Genomic DNA, 20,813 nt, shown 5'->3' with positions numbered 1-20,813 from the left:
AACAAAACCTAGCTTAAAGCTGTCCAGATAGATTGATCATGCTGCAATGATACGTCCCCTTCCCAGCCAGAGGCTGAGCAGCCTAGCCTTGAGCAAAGGGGATGTGCTGAGTGCTGACAGCACCGTTTGGGATTGGATGTTAAATGTCCCGGAGTTGGGTGGGTTTTCCTTGGCTGTCTGGGACATCTTCCACCTCTCCCTCGAAGCCTCTGCTTTTTCTCTGTTGGCATCTGAATCCCATCCCATGCTTCCCTTGCAGATCCTCGGTCTCGTGATCCTGTGCGTTGGGATTTATGCCGAAGTGGAGAGGCAAAAACACAAAACCTTAGAAGGGATCTTCCTGGCTCCAGCCATCATACTCCTCCTGCTGGGCTTCACCATGTTTGGCGTCTCCTTCGTTGGCATGGTGGGGAGCCTCAGGGACAACCGGACGCTGCTGAAGATGGTAAGGCCATTACCACGCTCTCCATGCAGCCCTTGGGATGGTCTGGGTGATCTCAAGGAGGAAAATTAATGTATTCTAATGAGTCACCACCACAACTTACAGCAACCGTGTGCTCCTTCCTGGATTTAAACGCTTGCATGATGCGACTGCTTGGTGTTTTCAGCTCTGCCATGAAGCCAGCGAGGGGGTAACAGGGAGAGGATATATTCAAACTGCAGAGCTGGCATCCTGATTTCCCTGTTATCCACAGCTGAATGCCTCCCAACATCTGCGGAAAGCACTGCTGCTTTCCTCCTGAGGTAACAAGGGAGTTATTTTTGCGGCTGAGATCCCATCACTGGTGGAGCAAAGTCTCCACCGTTAAGTTTATTTTAGCCATGACAATGCCAATAGCTTCATTTCCTTTTGCAAGGGAGTTCTTAGCAGAGGGGGGGAAATTACCTTAGAAGTCCAAACTGGAAGAGATCCAGGACACTAGGGCAAAGCTGTTCACTCTTGACCTGCTTTCCAGGGGTTTTGTCCGTGCGTTGAGCGTCCGACCACCCATCCTCCCTGCAGCTCATCTCCTGCCCTTGCTCTGGGGTAACACCTCTGTCTCCAGCGAGGAACAGGAGGCTGCAGGGATTTATAAGCTGAATTATAAGCCATTCCCTCCATTCAGACGGTGGCAAAGCTCTTCCATCACCCTCAGCCAGGGCCAACGTCATTCGACAAGCTCCATGGCAGCTCTGTCGGCTCTTTGGTTGCATCTGATGCTCCCTCAGTGAAGAAGTTGCTTTCAGATGAATGACCCGTGCTGGTCCACGGAGCCTTCCTGGTGGCGTGCGTGTGCTTTACATGCTAACGGTTTGCATAACACCTTCATCTCTCACTGGTTTGGTTTGATTGGTTTATTAAAGTCAAACTCTCTGGGTAGCTAGCGCTGACTTGTACTGGCTTGCAATACTGTTTTTTAAAATTGCTCGGCATTTGCATTTCCAATCAATACAGATGGGATCCCAAATTGGAAAACCAATATTGTCTTTGCTTCTGCATGAGCAGATGAAATTATCATTGCTTTTCAAGACGTCTGGTTTTGTGCCACCTGCGATAGGTGGTTGGTTGTGTTGTGCTTAAAAAGGGTCACAGGGATCAAAGCTGTGCAGTGAGTGAGCAGAAGAGGAGATTTCCCATCAGATCTCTATTGCAGTGAGATACCGTCTGCTCTGTTCGAGAGCTGCCTCCTGACCTCGGGTGTTTGGAGGAGTCTCTGAGCAGCCGGAGGCATTCTGTCCAGGTGATGCTTGTGGTGTTTAAATAGCCATGATATCTTACTTGCTTAAAAATTAATTTTTAATTAATTCCCTATCAACTGACTTTTTTCTTTCTGTTGGGATGCTAGGTTATAACAGTGGGCATTTGCCTGGACTCAGTTATACCTCTAACATATAACCCTCTTTTTCCTGTCCATCAAAGCGACTGGGAAAGCTCTGTATTTCTTTATGATCTGAGCTTAGAAAATATTTTTCTGCCAAAGCTGAAGTCACGTTGCTTGTGGAGAACATTTCACCTTCTTTTTCTTTTGTCTACTTTTAAAGCTATACAGTATTGTGTTCATTCTTTCTCGGCTTATTCCAAGAAGGATAAGTACTTCAAATTTCTGATAATATTTTTCTTTCTGTGCTAATACTCATGAATCACGGCTAATACTGTGTTTCCACAACCCAGACCGAATTTGGAAGTGGAAAATTGACACATCAGAGGGTAGGAAATCTCACCCTTGGAGCGACCCAGGGCAACAGAAACCCAAGCTCATTAGCTGTATTTCACAGGTTGTCGGCTGAATCAATTCTGCAATGGGCACAGCTGAGAAAAAGAAATAATCCTGCCCATTTGGGTTGGCTTTTTCTCCCCGGGGATATAAGCAGCTTCACGCCTGCCATGTGGAATAAATAAAGCAATACCCATGCAAGTCATCACGCACAATACCACTTGCATCCCTTTTGGCTAGGATATAAGAAAGGGGATGTTTGTCTCCTGTGTCAAAATATGTATTTCTGGGTGGTGGGTTTTTAGAGTTACTCAAGGCTCCTCGCTTACTTTTAGTTGGTTGCAGAACAGCACAATTGGCCCAATACGACATTAATTATCTATTTCCCAGGAGCAGATAAATGAAGTGATATTTCATAGTATAGAATCATTTATGTTGGAAAGGACCTTTAAGATCATTGAGTCCAACTGTTAACCTGCCAAGTCTGCCACTAAACCATGGATCCACTAAACCACTATCCATTTCTGATAATGGATCCAGCCTAGTTCCCAGTCTTGGTGCTGAAATGGTGTTTACCCCGTAGATATACTCTGCTTGATGGGCATCAGCATGAGGAGGAGAGCACAACAGCAGCGAAGCATTTTGGAAATGCTCTCGATGATGAGACAAATAAGGGTGTTCCTTGCTCAGGTATTTTAGAGTTACACAAATATGGGAGGTATTTGTGGTCTGCAGGGAGGCAAAAACCATAATGCCAACACCTCTTGTAGGAAATAGCATTGGAGGCTCACAGTGGACAAAAAATACACTTAAGGAGCGTCTCTAAGAGCCTGGTCCATGAGCGTGGGTTTGCACGTTCACCTCTGGCTTGTTCTGCCACCTTGGATGAGCCATGGAGGATTTGCCCACTCAAAGGGGTTGCAGGTCTATATGGGAGCAACCTTGGATTAGTGTTTCCTGGTGGAGATGCAGTTTATCCCAGCAAAAGTGCTTTATCCCAGTAGCTTAAAACAGTTCCCCGGTGAGACTGGGCTGCACTGGAAAGACCATTGCTGCTGGCATGGTTTGATGGCGCCGAATTACTTGATGCTTTCTTGTGCTCTTACCTGCTCATGGTTATATTGGCAAAACCATGCAGCCAAGCGTGGACTTCTCCGTTATGTTTATGTTGGAATTGTCTGTGAAATGCATTAACATTTCCGTCCATCACCCAAAAGTGGGTGCTCATACCAGGAATTCATAGGGGCTTTCACTACGGGATGTCCTGTCTTGTGCAGCAGCCTCTCCAGGCATGGGAGATGGGGTTGCTTTCATTTGTAGAAGTTGTTTCACACCTGTTTTCTGCTGAATTTTACTGGCAAAGCTCTTGAATATACATTATTGGTTAGTGAGTTTTGTAATTTTTTCACCTTGAGGGGGAATCCAGTGGTGCGGGGACAGTAGCGGAGGGAGCTCTGCACTGTGAGTCCCAAAACTAGACTCAGGACAGACCCTGGAGATTATATCATGAGACAGCATAAAAATGCATATATTGATGCTGATGGAAAACCAATGCATGAATCCATTTGGGCTCTTAGGAGATTGTGTGTGCAGATGTACTGCAGCTGCTGGAATGCCTGCACATGCGTTTTCAGGGAACCCAAGCTAACAATGAGCATAAAACCGCCCTGAACTTCAAATCACTAATAAAAATTGACTTGTCTTTTAAACTAAAAAATGTTTCTTGTTAATCCGGAGAGCAAGCAAGAAATTCTTCTCTATTTAGGAGAAAATATTTCAATGCCCTACAAAAATTCATCAGGTAGCACTTGACATTGATAGCCACTTTTTTACACGAAATGCAGTAGGTGTAGGTGTGGGTGTGCACATGCTTGTTAAATTCTCATTCATCTCAGTCACTTACTGCTGACGGGTGGATTTTTATTTTCCTTAGCCCTCTGGACAAAAATCAACCAACATTTCTCTTAGGCAAAACAGTTTTGAAAGCTACCCAGCTCCTAAATCTGCTGCTTGCTATATTATTCTATATCCCCCCTGCAAGGTATCACAAATTACATTTTGGTTTTAATCTTTTTCTTATTGATTTTATTCTCTCCAGTCATTACCTGTAATTGTCATGCACAACCACACAACTCTTACCCGTGTGTAAGCCAGATTATCAAGTCTTTAATGACTTCTCTAATAACCCAAGCAAAGTCTATTCAATAAAGCCGCCGCCTGCTTGCAATTCTCAAGTTTATTAGAAAAATTACAGGCAAGACCTGGGGATTTTAGCTGCTGGCGTATGTAATCAGTGTTATGAAGACTTGTATTTAATAGATGGGTTAAGAATTTCTGTTCGGAAATCAAGTTTCTTCTGTCACCATTAACATTTGCAAGGCTCAAAGGACTGCAAATTGCCTGATAAAGATGGCTTGCCTTTGCTTTTAGGGAGTTCAGGGTGATTTAGTGAATAGACTGTAAAAATCAATACTTTTCTTGCTCAGTTAGATGCCTGGGGGGAGCTGGGATGGTTTGGTTTAGGATCTGGAATTGCAATGGGACAGGCTGCTCCAGCAATCAGGTTTTGCTCTTGAATATGCCCAAATTGGCTCCTCTTCATGGTTTTTTTAGAGCTGTTTTTGCTAGAAACGTATCGTGTCAGCATCTCCCATCTGGAGGCTTGCGACCTGTGTATTCATCCCATGGATATTTTAGCTTTCAAAAAGTCAGTAAAGCCCTGAATTTTCAGAAGCAGTTTCAATAGAGTTGCATTTATTTTATGCAGAACAGGAGGCCAAGACATCCAACTTTCCGATTTTTCTTATCCATTTTCTGAGCTTTTTGGGTTCCTCCTCTCCTGCCTTGAGTTTGCCCAAATTTGTCACCCAAGGCAGGATTTGACCTTGGCTTTGTGGCAGCAAGGGATGAGCTGCTGCAGCAGCTCTTTTGGCCTTTTGCAGGTGTTATATATAAATATATAACCAACATAAATATATATATATATAAATATTTATAGATAAATACATGTATTTGTATCTATACTGCTATTTCCAAATGTCAGCAACAGCAAGATGTGAAAAGCAAACTCCAGCGACCACTTTCAGCTTCGCCACTTATCTTATTTGCAATTTCATATTTTTACTCTCAAGGTCGACCCACGATGCAACTTCCCGAGCTGAGCTTGAAATGTGCCTTCCCCTCCCTCTCCAGCCCCTGATTGCACGTGTAAATAGAGAAATTAAATGCTGGAAAATGGCAGATATATCAGGTTTGAAGAGGGGAGCGAGTACGGCTGTGGGGAAATGGTTGGCAATCACAGAGCTATTGTGTGGATGGAGAATTGTCCTTTTCCTGGGAAGATAAATTCCCCCTCAAAGAGAGTCAGCTACTACAGTGATTTGAAGCTTGTGGGCCCTGAATAAAAGCAATCAGAATAACACACGTGTGAAGGAGCACTTTGAGGTCTGAGCTGGTCCAAGCAGCTGGGGTTTTTTCCGATCTTGTGGAGAAAGGGGCAAAAATTACATGGAAAGCCTCTATTACAGCGGTGCCGTATAACGCATCCCTCTGCCACAACGGCAGCACTAATTCATTATCCTATAGCAGCCACTTAAAATCCGTTCTAAGTCAGAAGAGGGGAAAATAGCAGTAAGTAGCACCTTCCCCTTATTTTTCTTCTGTGTTTGGAAGAATTGGATGAAATAGTTTAAGAGAGTTTAGTTTGTGAGTGCATTGCTTGCACTTAAACCACTTGGATATTTGACTTGGGTGAATTCCTCGTGGTCTCATGGTGCTAGAAAACCTCTTGGTTGAGAGCCAAGGATTTCTGTGGGGTATCCAGCTCATCCATTTACCCCAGGGTGTGATTGCCTCCAGGCCAGCAAAAGAAAATAGTCCCTTGAATGTTTACAGTAAAGAGGCAAATTTCCAAGAACAGAGGGCTTGGAAAAGGCGTTGAGATGAACCGAAAGGCTCAGCGTGATCCCCTGAGCATGGTGACCTTGGTGGTTGGATGAATTTTGGGTGAATTTGGGCTGGCCTGGGTTTGCAAAGTTTGCAGCTGAGGGCTGGAGGTGGGTTTTTCTGTCCATGCAAGATGAGGGAGAACCGGGCGGTTTAGCATGCAGCAAAAAAAATGGGGTATTTATGGGCAAAATAGAGATTCCCTTCCAGAAGAAATTAAAGCAATTGCCAGCTGAAATGGGATTTGACCAGCATCTCCTTTAGGCCATTTTTCAGCTATTTCTGCCCTTTTAGAGGATGAAGAAGGGGAAAGAGTTGCCCCTTCTGCCCTAGCCACAGCAAGAGACCTTGCTGCGTGGTTTTTCCCATTGGTGAGATGCAGATTTTGGAGAAGCCGATGCAGGTTTTGGTTGCAAACCATGCAGGTTTTGGAGGTCAGACGCACCAAAGTGCAGCATATTATAAACCGGGGCAGCACTGATCGCTGGGATGGCAGCGCTCGGTGGCTCGGGCAGTGTGGTGTGGTGGATATCACACATTGAGCGCGGCGGAAAACGTGATCAATAAAAGGCTCCTTCTGGTTACAGGTTTGCATGAGAAATGAAGCTGCATTTTTGTGTTTGAACTCATCTGGGGTTATAACCGCTGCTGCGAGGGAGGTCACCAGGCATTTTTCCACTTGCTTTTGTCTGTTTGCGGGGAAATTTTAGGTTAATTAGAGGATGCTTTGTGCAAAGCATCACCACAAAACCCCATTTCTCTTTATGCTTCCTGGGGACTAGGCTGGGATCCGAGGTTTGCTGCCCAGAGGGGACTCAGCTCCCTGCATCCACAATGAAGAGTTTTCTCTGGATATTCCAATATCAGCAGGTTTTGATGGTGCTGCTGTAACTCTCCAAAAAACCAAATTCCTCATAATTAGCACACAAATAGACCCCGCTGGAAAAAAGCAATTGAAGAAACTCCTTCCTGCAGAGGTTTGCTTGTGGATCTGCATGTATTTCTTTTTTCTCCCTAAGCCAGCTGATTATATAGTGCACTCTGATTGCGGGGCTCTCTAAACAAAACCACCACTTTCTTGATTTTTTTTCTGCTTAGCCGCACAGAGGGGTGGATAAATGAGGAGGGTCTGACATTTGCACAGCAGTCAGTGTTTGGGATTGCTGGGGGAGCTGAAAACATCCCAGGCCCGGGAGCAAAGGCTTCGAGCGAAAGGAGGAGAGTCCCAGCTTTGTGCTAGGGACGGGATCCGATGCAAAAGGGCTTTGGAGCAGGCAGGTACTGATGCTTCCCATGGGCAGCCTTTTGTGCTCCCTATTTGCGTAACGAGCATCCGCAGCCTTCTGCTGGGTGGGATGGACCTGCAAACCCTCTGACACCCAAATCCTCCAATAATACAGTGAGAAAAAGCCTTGCAGGGACCCTCCAGCACTTTTACCCAGCTCTCTGCATCTAATTTGTTCTCCTTTAAATCTGTGGTTTTCAACCCTTTTAAATTATTATTATTTTATTTGCTTGAGACAAATTAGGAAACCCCAAGGCGGCAGAAGGAGCTTTGTGCAAGACATTGTGTCTGATCTCCTCCATTAAGGGTTGCTCACCTCTTGGCTGGGGCTTTTTAATCACCGCAAAAACAGGTGATTTTAAATCCCTGATTAAAACAGGGATTTGCTTGGCCCAGGTTTGGCTCTGAGGGAGAACAGGGGGCTGGAGCCCTGGGGGTGTTAATGATTCTTTTGCCACACTAATTATTGGCACTTCCACGCTGAGTTTCTTGCAGTGTCCCCATTCACCATCTTTCTAGGAGCAGTTTGGGAAGGTTTTGTGAGCAGCAAAAAGCATACTTTATTCTTCCCAAGCCTCATACATTGAGCATCGCCAGCAAACTCCCAGCATGTTGCATTTCTTTCGTTGGTGCTCACCCCTTTCTTTTTTTAATCTCATCGCTAAATTAGCCATTGCAATAATAACAGCCATCCTTGCAGTGAATTAGTGGGGCTTCACACTTCTGGAAAGCCCAGTAAAGGGCTGATGTTACAACATCCTTCCAAAAATCCTCTAAGCATGGATTATTTATGGACATCTCTGGAGTTACTTACCTTATCAACATGAATTTTTAATAAATAAAAGATATCTCATGCTGCATTTTTACTCCATAAAGAGAACTGCTGGTGGTTCCCCAGCATCCCTCAAAGTCAGTGCTGCCCATTGCACAATGAAGGGATGCTGGTGAGCACCCAAATAAGGCTGAAGAAAGGTTTTTTGCAAAATCTGAGATGATATTAATAGCATCCAAGTGGTTTAATCTGCATTAGGAGTTTCCAGTGAATTGCCTGGTGCTCATTAAAGCATTGAGCCGATTGCGCCATTGAAATATTTTTCCTGATTAGGGGGAAAACAACAGGTACAGAGATCTTTGGAAAGAGGTGAAATTTCATTGCTTGGCCCTCAAACTCTGAAATAAATTAGAGTTGAAAGGAGCCATTCCTCCTGGAACTGGATGGAGGGGGGGGTGTCTAAGAGGCAACATCCATCCCTGTTCAGAAAAACCTCCTTTTCTTCGGGTTTTTGGGAACATGAGCACGTTCTAGCTGCAACATCCATCCTGGTCTTGAGATGGGAGCAGAGGGTAACAGGGCTATAGCCAAGGAAGTGTTAACAGCAGCCAAAAATGGACCCAGCTGCAGGCTATAAAAGCCCAAAGGGGGGAAAAACCATGGGGTTTCTGTCAGGTCTGGGGAGCAGATCTGGTCTTCAGAGGGGCAGAGCAGGCATCTGTGGGACATGGTGAAGGCAGGGCTGGTACCTGGGTGTGGAGGATGGACCATGCTATGTGCCCGGGGCTCTCAGTGAGTCCCTGTCAATTACTTGCAAGGCTACTGGCTCTTTTGGGATTAAAACCAGGCTCCTTGGTTATTTAGCTTCTGAAGCATAAAGGAAATGTGTATTTTGACTCAAGGCCTGGCAAAACCCAGATAGGGGTAATGAGCCCCAGCCGGGGTGGATGGGCAGGAGGGGCATGTTGCATGCCCCCTAAATAAAATAACATGGTTTGCATGAATAAAATAGTGTCCTGGGCAGAGAAGGTTATTGCTGTATCGCTAAAACAGAAGATGCTCTGCAAAGTCTCTTCATCTGGGCTTTGTTGTCCTCATTTTATCTGTGTAGGAGACATTCCTGACAGATTTTTTTTTTTCCTTCAAAGCAACTATGAAAGCTGTTTGTATGTGGGAATAAACAATTATTTGGGTTTTCAGAGGAAGGGCTGCATGCAAGTGTCTTTCAGAAAAAAAGCAAACCCTTAGAAAGGGCCACTCTGCGTGGGAGAAAGCTCTAACATGTCATTAGGAAGAAACGGTTCTTTAAAAGCATTACTTAAAGTTTCAATGTGGGGACAAAAGCAACCAGATTCATGTTTCTGTGCTCATGTGAAACCGTGGACTCCTCCGTGGCTGGTCTCAAGGAAGGCAGAGGAGGTGGCAGGCACTTGCTGATGGGATGATTTAGTGGCTTCCCAGGCAGAGTGAAAGATTTATTTATCACACACCTCTGCATTGGGTGCTTTTCACACGGCTGCACATTCAATCTGTTTCCGTGCATCAACAGGGAACGACCAGTTCCCTCTCCAGATGCCCAAAAATATGGTGAAACCTGGGAACTGCCATCCTGTAAACTCCTCTGCATGCAAACACAGGGGGATTCATGCTTTATAGGAAGAGAAATTAAATTGCACGAGTTTCTTTTCATCTTGGGGATGGGAAATTTAGATTTTCCATCCCTTGATGACCTGTCACCACTTTTATATTAATAGGTCCAAACCCTTTCCTTGCATTCGTTTCAGTGAGGCTGACTTAGCTCCTTTGCTGGAGAAGCAGTTATAGAAATGGATAAAAATAAAATATTGGGGGATTATTTGCATGAATAATGCAAATAATCCCACAGGGGTTTACTGGTGACTGTAGAGCCTGAAACAAGGATAAAATTATCTCCGCTCTTCACAGAGGGGGTTCAGACCCTTCTATTCCTCCTCCATTCGCTTCTATAGGGTCTTATTATATGGGGCTTGTAGAGTTTAGTCTTTTCTTTTAAGTATGACCAGTATGACCAGTAACTTTTTTCTCAGCAAAACCCCCACTTGATTTCTTAAGTTAGGCAGCTGTTTATGATCTGCCTGTATTATTTTAATGTTAAGTTCATCAAGAGGGCAGAAGGATTCAAGAGCAGCATCTTCAGCCTCAGCTTTCCCAGTGTCCTGCTGCAAAGTACCCAGAAATATATTTATAGGTTTATTTCTTTTCTTTTTGGCTTGTATCATGGGCTCTCTAGAAATGGTCATCCTCATTATCGCTCTTATTATCTCGTCCTTTTCTGGGACTGAGCTGAAGTAGGAAATGGATCATCAAGAAGCAAATATTTTCCCTTATCAGCCCCGGGGTGCTGCATGGGAAACTCCTGGCACCGGGCAGAAAGGAAAGATTTTTTGAGATTTTCTTTTTTTCAACTTTTTTTCCCTGAAGTTGTGGCAGCCAGTCACTCTCCCCGGCCACGCTGTGAGATTGCAGCAGCATTTCACAGACGGAGGTTGCTCATTTATTAAATAAACATCACAGATTTCTCTGGTGCTTTCGCATTGCTCTAGGAGCTCTTCCATCCTACCGGCTGTGTCTCCTCCTTTCCCTGCCTCATCCCTGGCAAACAAAGCATCCTTCTCCCATCCAAAATCCCATTGGGGTCACACTCAGGCTTGGCATGTCTGAACCTCCTGTGGCCATAGGTCTCGAGTGCATCTGAGCTCAGGAGTGATGTTCAGCCTCTATCCATGCCTCAAGGCATCTTTCCTGGGCTGGCTTCTGAATAAATTCCTCTGTGGTTTATTCGTCCCTCAGCCTCGGTGCCTCCAACCCACCCCTGACCAGTGTTCATCCTTTCTGCCTGATAAGAACATGTTCAAGCTGGAAATTGGTGGCAGCTGCATGCTTCCTGTGGTGTGGAAATGAAACAGCAGTGGGTTTGCACCCGTCTATCAGCCAGACCTGCAGCTGGAAGCATTTACTCTGGACCAACTCAGTATTTCAGGTGTTTTTTTAAGCTTCTGGGAGATTAAACTTGACAGCAAGACATCCTGTCTGGCGTACAGAGGTGACAGAAAACCAAACACCCAGAGGATATATGGGAAGGGATCACTCCAGGCAACCTATATGTTGCTTATGTAAAATGACCCTAATGAAGGGGGTTATTCCGCAGACTGGAAGGAGACCTGTCTTTCAACCTGAGGCAGAGAGCGGTCCCTGGGTGCTTTCCTTCAGCGCTCGGTTGGGCTTCAGGAGAGATTAACAATGAACAAAATGGCACTGGAGACTTGCTAGAGGAGGGAAGGAGCAACCTGGAGCTCTGCTGATCACGGGAATGGGGGTGATTAATCTTTTTGTCAAGGTATTTGAGGGAAAGCAGTATAATTTATTATGACCTTTTGGATTGACGAGCTCTTTAAAGAGAGCTGGCTGCAACAAGTCTTAATTTAACAAGAATTGAGCAAATTTTCCCCGATTCAGCTGTCTTGAGCAAGGTGAAGGTTTTATTGGGGAGTTTCTCTGTGTGAAAGCTGGGCTTTCCTTTGTGATGGGCAAGATCCTCGGGCACCTTCCTGGTCTCTCCTCTGCAGCATTTGCCTCCTCTCAGGGATGCAAGCAGTGAAGCCCCGGCCGGGCGGTCACGTTGTGGAGGCATGGCCGCTCGCTCGTGTGCCACCACTTCCATGCAAAGAGTGAATTTTTGCAAAAATTGGGGGAAAAAACCAGCTCCTTGCTATGCTGCTTTTTTTTTTTTTTTACTTGCTGCAAACTTACAGCAGCTCAAGGCAGGATTAAATGCCGTTTAATGCAGATTTTTGCTCTTGATTTTGCTGCTGGAGTCTTTTTAAGGAACAAAATGCTGATTTATTCATGCCTGGTCTGTCAGACAGCAAGGACGCCAATGCACTAGTTAAAGGGATGATCATGGACGTTGCCAGCAGTTTCGCCCCTAAATATGCATTACAGTTACTGGTGGTTGCTGCAATCCTTATGAATGCAAGAAAAGTGCCACTTTCTGCTAGGTCCGTGCAGCTGGCAAGGGTTTGCATGCTCCGTTCGGTTGTTATTTGGGGGAAGAAGAGCTGGTTTTCACTCAGGCTGCACATCTGCAAGGCTTGTGCTGGAGACCTGGGTTTGTGGTTGCTTTTCTTGCAAATCCTCTATGAATTATAAGGGAAATTGTGGGCTTTCTGAAAGCGAGGTTCTGTATTGTGGGGTGTCCAGGGGGAGCTGGGCATCCCCTATGTGACTTCCCAGGTTTGCGGTTTCCCTCTTGCAAGGAATTGCAATCAGCTTCTGCCGTGTTTTTCTTCCCCATTGATACTGGCACTTTTCCCCCATTTGTGAAGACCATAGGCTAAGCTCTTTTTTGGGCTTGCTCTCTTGGAAACGGTGGGTTTTGCTACCTGTGAACCTCATCTGATGGAGCATTTGAAAGCCACATTCAGTCATCATTTTTCTAATAGCCAGGTACAACTGTAATGCCATGGACTTCTGCATAACACTCCCACGTTTGTTTAGAAGTCAGATATCAAACCTGGATATTAAATATTAGCCTTGATTTCAATATGCATAGAGCAGGCTGAGTTGTATTGCATAAAACTTGCCTTTTATATCTTGACTCAACAAGCTGTAATTGAGAAATTGAGAATTTCTCAATTACAGAAATTGAGACCGAAAGAAGGAACTAGAGTGGGGTACAAAATCGGTGCATGGTGTGCAATGGTCAAAGCACTAGAAAGAGCAGAAAAACCATCTAGCGACCTGCATGAGAGGTCTCTTGGGTTAAAATTCTTGGGTTAAAATCCTCGGTTTCTGGGAAGAGCTGTAGGGTTGGTGCTTTCGGAGGAGCCTCCCATCAGTTGGGCAAGAAGAAAGGCTCTGTGTGTTGCATCCTGCTGATTTTTAGGTGTTTCTTGGTGTGCTGGTCTGACCATGAACACAGCAGTGGTCCCCACTTGGACTTTGAAGCCACACTCTTTCATCTCTGCTCACAGTAGGATTGGTAAGAATTTGCACTTTTTCCCAGTAAACAGAGGACAAAGTGCTCTTTTTTTTTTCCCTTGGGTTTTAATTAAGGTTGAAGAACAAAAATATTTCCAAAATCGAATTTCTCTTTCTTGCTGCTCGCTGCAGCATTGTGAGATCTAGGCACGCCCAGCTTGGTAAAACCATGAACCACGCCGCCTTTGGCTTCCTCCCAAAGCAACCCCATTTTATATCAGTTTAGATGCATGTGGCATTTTGCATGTCATCTCTGCCTATGAGATAACAGGTGCTTGGTTAATTGTATTCCTTAATTATGGGATTCCTTGCCTGATTATACCTGGCCTGTTACGAGCTGATTTAGCTAGTGATGGAAGCGGTGCTGCGTCTCCAGTGGGACCACGCTAGCTGGCTCTTAGCAAATAAGCATGGTACAAAACTCATTGGTGGGTGGCTAATTATAAACCTCAATGGTTTGGGGCATGAAGTGGTGTTTTCCTGCAACGGCGCTTTGGTTTTGCTGAGCTTGGGAAATAATTTCTGAGTATGCAGGTCCCTACGCTAGCTGTTCTAATAAACCAATGGTCAAAGTGAATATCGTGGTAATAAATTACCTCTCCCCTCTGCTTTTTTTAACTTGCTTTTGGATTTTTAGCTAGTTACCATGGTAACTTTCCACCTTCCTTTTTCTGGCAAGTCTCCGAAGTTGCTGATGGAGGTAGCCTTGGAGAGACAAGTGTGAGCTGAGCAGAGCTTTGTTCTCCATCCTCTGCAAAGTTGGATGCAATGCCCGATGGGACCTCTCAGATAGGGACCAAAGCACTAGGACACCGATGGGTGTGGGCTGCAAGAACATCAGACCTTCTAGTTTAAGTCGTTTGCTCCATCAGGACATTGATTTCCAGCCTAAATTTGTTGCCACAATCAGTTTTGGCAGAGGCATGAGTTACTGCCTGTATCTGGGGGATGGATGATCCTCCATTGGATGCTCAGCTTGGAAACATCGGTGTTCAACCAAGCATCAGCATCCCATCGCAGAGGGATGCAGCACACCTATATCTACCCAGAGGTAACACTTGCTCCCACTGCATCCATTTTACCCGTTTCCCTGTGCAGAATTTGGCCATTCAAATTGCATCTGGTTTCTTTTTTCAGTCCTTCCTTCCTCCCTTTCTACAAGGGAGCAAACCTCTTTCTCTGTTAGGACTGAGATCTTTGGAAGAGATTTGCAGCTCCCTGGGGAGCTTGTAATGAAATGATCCGATTTCTAAGTGTTTCAAAGCAGCTCGTGGTTTCCAGGTCTCCCTTGTTGCAGTTAACCACTGACAGATGACACAGCCTGACTTGGAGCAGGGCTAATCCTTCCCTTTCTCTTTTCAGTTCTTCTGGGTCCTTCTGGTGATCTTCCTCACGGAGCTCCTGCTGATATTCATTGAAATCATCTTTGAAAACAAGGTGGGTGCAATCAGGAGGCCTTTGGCTGCTGCACGGCAACAAACTGCAGCCCCACGTGTCATTGGGGAGGAAAGTCCTCAAGTATTTGTTAACGTCCGCCCTGAAAATGGAAGGTTTTTATTGCTCTTGCTCTCCTGGCTCTGCCCATTATGCTCCAGAGCTGCGACGGATCTCCAGCACCACCCAGAGCTCCCGCTGTAGCCTCAGCTCCCTGTGCAAACTCTCAGCCAAAAACCTGTTGTGGTTTTTTTTTTTCTTGAGGACTCATTAAGCTCCTCGCCTCAATTACGTTAACTGCTGGCTTGCATTTGCAAGGACAGGTTTGAGTTATAGCTGAGCTGGCGAGATGGTAAATGCTTCCAGCGGATGTCCTTTCTGGCCGCCTGCCTTCTGCTGAAGAAACCCTGCTATTTGCAACTTAATCTTACCCTTGCAACCGTTCAAACGATTACACAGATAATCTCAATCTGTGCTGGCTCAATGAACGCACAAGGCAGGAGAACAACATCTGAGATACCTACTTACGGGCTCTAAAATTCAATTCTCCTTTGCACAAACAGCTTGATGCTTTCAAACCCGTCGAGGCTGGGGCTGGGAGTTATGTGCTCGGTGAGCCCCAAAGTTGAAGGGAAGCACTGGGGGAAGACATTGCCTTTTGGATGCTGCAGCCAACTCCATCCAGCACCTTCCCAGAGCTCTCCAAAACCCTCTGATCTCTGAAAAGTGCGGTGCACTGGTGGAGAGATGTGCTTCTCTGAGGAAAATCAGATTGCTTGAGTCCTTCCCATGTGTAGAAAATCAATATGTGCTGCCACGTAGAGGCTGTATTTTTGTGAAATTCAGCATGAAATCCTCTGCTTTGCTCAACCTTTGAGCCTCAATGATGGTGCTCAGCACCATCCTGCACTGCAGGGATGCAACTGGGAAATGCTGGTACCATCAGGAGAGGGGATTGCAGCTTCATGATTAAACTCCTGGATTGAGTAGAAGCCATTAGTGCCTAAATTGTCCCTTAATTTAAATTTAACGGGCAATATCAAAACCTAATTAAAAATCAAACAATGAGGGAGAGAGAAAAGAGAGATCTGACAAGCGATGAATCCACTTGACCTAAAATTGTTCAGAGGCACAAATCTGCATTTGGAACAATGGTTGTTTATTAAACTTGTTAAAAACATATTTAATTTAATTTTGTATTAAATAAGCAGGGACGAGGAATGAATTTAGTGGCCTGAAAGCTGCTGAACATCGAAATGGGCTCTGTTGATATGCAAATGGGTTTTTGGAGATTATCAGAGATAATGGGTTTGGCTTCTTAAAGGGAAGGGGGTGGAGAGGTCTCATAACCAGAACTTAATGATTTAACCCTGCAACATTTATCTCCCACCTTAAAATCAAGATTTAATTACAGAGGCTGCCTCCGGGCTGGCATCTTCTCAGAGGGCAATAGGATCATGGGGTGAGCCTATCTGGGGGAAAACAAGCAGAAAACAGTAAAACCCGGGTGTTGCCCATTGTGTTGGTCTTAGTGGTGGGCAAACTGGGAATTAACATTTTAATTACCTTCCACATGAGCAATTTCTTAAAGGTTTTTTCAGATACCCTTGCCTGATCCCTCGTTGTCGGCAGGCTTTGTTTGCTGCTCTGATGTGCCTTCATTTCTCTTTTTTTCACGTTCTTCTCCCTGTTCCCGGTTTGCCCAACCTCTAATTTTCATGTCAGAGTGAATTATGAAAAACAATGTTTTCTTCCTCCCCTTTCCCCTGCTTCGAACTCAGAAAAAAGTTCCTTTTTCCTTCATTAATATTTCTGCTTGGCGGTTTGTCAGGAGTCAAACGACAAACCTGTGCTGGGCTTTGCATAGGACATTTTGAGCCTCAGCTTCCAGCTCACTAATAAGCTTCCCAGGCATCTGTAAAATACATTTTCGATTCAATTAGTGTTTAATGTGAAGTGCCTGATGTGTCAAAGTGTCCTCGGAGATACAGCTGAAGGAGCAGCAGGGAGAGCCCCAGCCCGGCTGCACCGTTCCCTTTCAAGGCGTGATTGAATTGCTGAATGATTTGTTGGGTTTAGGAGTGACTGAGGGCTCTGATGAGGTCTCTGCTCCTGCACGTAGCTCATCCCACAGATAAATCACCGTGCAGCCGGCGGTGTTGGCTGTCGCAGCCCATTTCACCTCCTTTAGCCCCTCCTAATGCAGCAGAAACCCCCCTGCCAGTGCTTAAAATCCTGTTAGTCAATGGGATTGGAGAGCTTGAGGGAGCTGTCGAAGAAGTCACCTTAATAAATGGATTTAATAAGAAAAATCAGGTGGGTAAAGGTGCCTGGGTCTGCTTGTATGTGCAGGAAACGGAGAGGTGCTATGGGATGCTGCTAACCCTGAGAGCTCAAAAATGATGAATTTTGCCCCAAGAAATAGGCTTGTGCCAGCATGTGGGTTAAATTCTTACTCTGGTAACAGCTGGCAATGCTTACTATGAAAAATTTTTCATGTTTTGCAATATTTTCCTGGTGCTTTTCCACGTGTGAGCCATGTTTTTGGTTTTTTCTGTCCACAGATGAATGCAGTTTTCCACTCCAACATCCAAGAGGGCATCAGACACTATTACGATGACCTTGACTTCAAGAACATCTTGGATTTTGTACAAGAAAAGGTTCGGTTTTGGAGAGGGGTGGCATCAGGGAGGTCTGATTGCGAGTTTTTTTGGAGTGGTTAACTCTGTGCCTCATTGAAGCAGAAATATTAGTTTTCCCTGTATTTTTAGAGTTTATTCCCATCCCTAGGGTGCCTTGCTTGATCTATCTTGAATATCTTGATCTTTCTTGGTTTGCACTGCTCTTTTTGCACAGTTTTGCGTTGTGCTGCTGTCCAAGCTCACCCCATGGGGGTTTTGGGTGAATTATTCTGCCGTCTGTGTGCCCTGCAAAGAGCATCCTCTGCTCCACACCACGGCGTGGACCATACCAGGATATTTATATTTTCCAGTCTTGATGGGAAACCAGTGCCTAACACCTGAAAGCTTTTTGATAGCTACCCCAACCTGCATAGAGAGAGAAGGAGGAATAAAATAACGTGTGCTAAAGCTGCTTCAGGGCTGCAGTGACCCTTAGATAGGCCACCTTAGGTAAGTCTCTTTACTCAGGGTGTCATTAGTAGCTGGCCAAGCCCTTGACTCAATGGGAAAATTGCAGATAAGATGTTTTTACGCAGTAGCTGGAAGGAGAGGAGAGCTCCAGCCTCTCCATGGGCAGCACCACGGGCAAGCTGCTCCTTGGACTGGAGAGAGCTATGTCCCCTGCAATACTGGGGCTTGACATAGTCTGCTTTAATTTTTTTAAGTGTATGGTTGCATATTCTGTCTAATATCTAATGCTTAGAGCCTCCCAGCAGTTGGCAGGATCCCCTATCCTTGAGCCAACCTGCAGGTTGATAAAACTATCCTCGCAAATCTTATTTTTTTAAACCAAACTTTTGATAAGCTGCTTCTCTTGCCTTGTATTTTATGCACCATCTAGTTTGTTCGAGGTACTAAGTATTAAATTAAGCATTAAATTAAAATGCCTTCCTAATTCCTGCCATTGAGCCCTGGCTAGATGTGTTTCCCTTTTGTCTCTCAAGACCCAAAGTAGCTGTGCTTCGGCATAGCAACAATGCATCCCCCCAGGTACATCAAAAAGCCAAGTAAAGTCAGGATTTGAAGTTGTTATCCACACCGCTAAGTGTGTGACCGGTCCGGACAAGCTTTGTTGGCTCTAATGTATGATTTGGTTTTCCAGCACCAGCAAGAAGCCATTCCTGTGAATTTGGGGGATGTAGTTTTCCTCATGTTTTGAGTGAGGATATTGGGTTTATCCATTATTTGTGTTATTGTGGGAGCGGAGCACTTGACTTGAAGCATTTGGCAAATGAAAAAAAAGCAGAAAAAAACAAAAACTTGAGATCTAGGAGAGAAATCGCAGTGCTGTTACGTCTCCTGAGTTGGTTTTGGGCAGCAGAGCTAGGCTTTGCCAGCAAAGCTGCTTTCAGATGAACTTGAATGTTCTCACCTCAGCCTGATTTCTTTCCTTTCATTATGGGTTGGAGCATCATAAAGATTTGAATCTTGTCTCTCGCTTTGAAGAAAAAGAGACTGTGAAGCTCTTTCTTCTTTGATGTAGCTGGAACTTAAGGCCGGTGGTGCCCTCCACACTCCCCTCTCTTGCCTTAAATACCTGCTTTTGTCTTGGAGTCATCGCTACTCAGCCAAGCACATTAATAAGACTGGGAGCCCTCTGAAGGTCTCAAGACATGACTGATTTTGAGAAAGATCTGAATCTTTTTCATGTTTTACTCCAGTCTCTAAGAGGATGCTGTAATTCAGACCTCTCTGTATGAATGATAAATGGATGCTGCCGCAAGCAGTCGGTAAGGCCATGTTGGAGCCATCCTCAAAAAGCCTTGGCAAGGAGGTTAGACCACAAATCTCCAGATAAAGCAGATGTGTTTGCAGGAAGGTTTCTGTTTCTCTAAACAAGAGAGGATCAGGCACTTCTCATGTAACCTCACCCCATTTTTACAACATTTTTCCTGTCTACTTATTTGCTTGACTTTTAATAAAAAGTTTTCAGGGGGAGATCTTAATCTCAAAGTCTTTCTCTGTACTAAAAGAATTTGTGGCCACTTATAGTGTTGCTGATAAAGACTGATAAGTCTTTAACATCTGCACATCTTATCTTGTAGCAAGAGAAGGAGCTTTGCAAGAACGTGCAGCTCATTGCTGTGAGCTTTTATATTAGCGTATGATTTCCAAACCAGGAACAGCAGCAATGTCAGCGATTGAAATGCAGAGTTACTTCGTCCTGAGGGTAGGACCGGGGAGAAGCAATGCAGAGGAATAACTGCTTTTAAGAGAAGGGAAATTGGTTTTGTGGGACCTGAGCAGCCCAGTTCACTTTGAGATGATGAAAATTTGTAGTCAGTCTGGAAGGATTGCACCCAGACCTGCTTTTTGATAAAACACAAGCTCAGAGCAGCCTGTTAGCATCTTTTAGTGGTTATTCTTGCCATTTTCCTTATTAAAAACCTTGTCTATGCATAGGTTAGCTGGCACACGGCTTATTTAGGTCAGGCAAAACCACACTACGCTCCTTAGGATTTGAATTTTGCTTAAACCCTCTCTCAAGTGATGCTTTAAACTAGAGCCAACTGCTTTTACACACACTTAAACCAGTATCATACAGTAAAAATAGCAAGTAATTATGGTCCGAAGTGCCAGACATTAATATTTTACGTTACCAGGATGACGGTGCAAAGAATGAGATTTTACCTGTTGACACCTACTTGGTCTGGCTGCCTGTGAGGAAGGAGATATGGAAACAAATTGCCCTAAAGAAAATCATACTTATATGTTTTTATTGCTCATTTTTTCTGAACTGCTGCCCTTTGCAGCCCTTGGACATGAGGCTGGAGACAACGATGACTCAAAAGCCCAAGTTTGCCCTGAGTCACTAACTGCAGCTCTCTACTGCTCCTCACTTTATCTTTTTTAAACGGTTTGTGGACTACAGGTGAAAGAGGAGAGTTCAAATCGCTTTGCTGAGCACAGGATTTGAATTTCAAAGAGCTGCCGGGGCTGCAGTTCTTGCTCAAACCCGAGTGGCTCCAAACTCAAAGCAAGGCTCAGAGGGATGAGGGTGTTGCACTTGCAAACCTCCTCCTTTCTTCTTGGGGAAGATTAAAGGCAGCTCTCACCAGCATGGTTCGTTCGAGCGTGTTGCTTCGAGGGTGATGGTTTTAGCCGTAATGAGACCACATCTTGCAGGTGATGGCAGCGGCGGTCCTTGACACGGAGAGCTCCTCAGATGAGACCTGTGAGGCTCTTTCCATGGGCTCTCTTTGGTTTTTTTGCTTGTTATGCTTCTCTGAGCTCTGGGAGTCCACATGAAAGTAAAACCCACACTGAAGTCTGTCTCAGCTTATGAGAAATAAATCCAGGCACAACAGTAGTTTGGGCTAAATCTCTCTTTGCAGAAAAGAAAACCACCCCGGTGCGGCTTCCCAGCAGCTAGTAAGCCTCATTATAAGGATTTTGTTCCAATTTCTGCGCAGTTATAAAAGCAAATGGAAAAAGCTTCTTTGCAGCATGGGGATATCAAACGGGTAGCAATAGCCAATATC

General features: G+C 44.9%; 1 protein-coding gene across 1 annotated transcript in view; it reads left to right on the top strand.

Annotated features, from left to right (window-relative positions):
• LOC309602343 (tetraspanin-15-like) overlaps nucleotides 1-20,813 on the top strand; it is a gene marked incomplete at both ends in the record, with an annotated part of 46,149 nt that overhangs the window by 7,014 nt on the left and 18,322 nt on the right. The window contains 3 exons of the mRNA XM_082335845.1: nucleotides 260-445; nucleotides 14,579-14,653; nucleotides 17,215-17,310. Of these exons, the coding sequence (XP_082191971.1) occupies nucleotides 260-445; nucleotides 14,579-14,653; nucleotides 17,215-17,310 (357 nt within the window). The remainder of the gene's footprint in view (nucleotides 1-259; nucleotides 446-14,578; nucleotides 14,654-17,214; nucleotides 17,311-20,813) is intronic.

Source organism: Platalea leucorodia (genome assembly GCF_965183815.1).
Source record: "Platalea leucorodia genome assembly, chromosome: Z".
Taxonomy (NCBI): domain Eukaryota; kingdom Metazoa; phylum Chordata; class Aves; order Pelecaniformes; family Threskiornithidae; genus Platalea; species Platalea leucorodia.
Note: the sequence above shows the minus strand (reverse complement) of the source record. Positions and strands in the feature narration are given on the sequence as shown.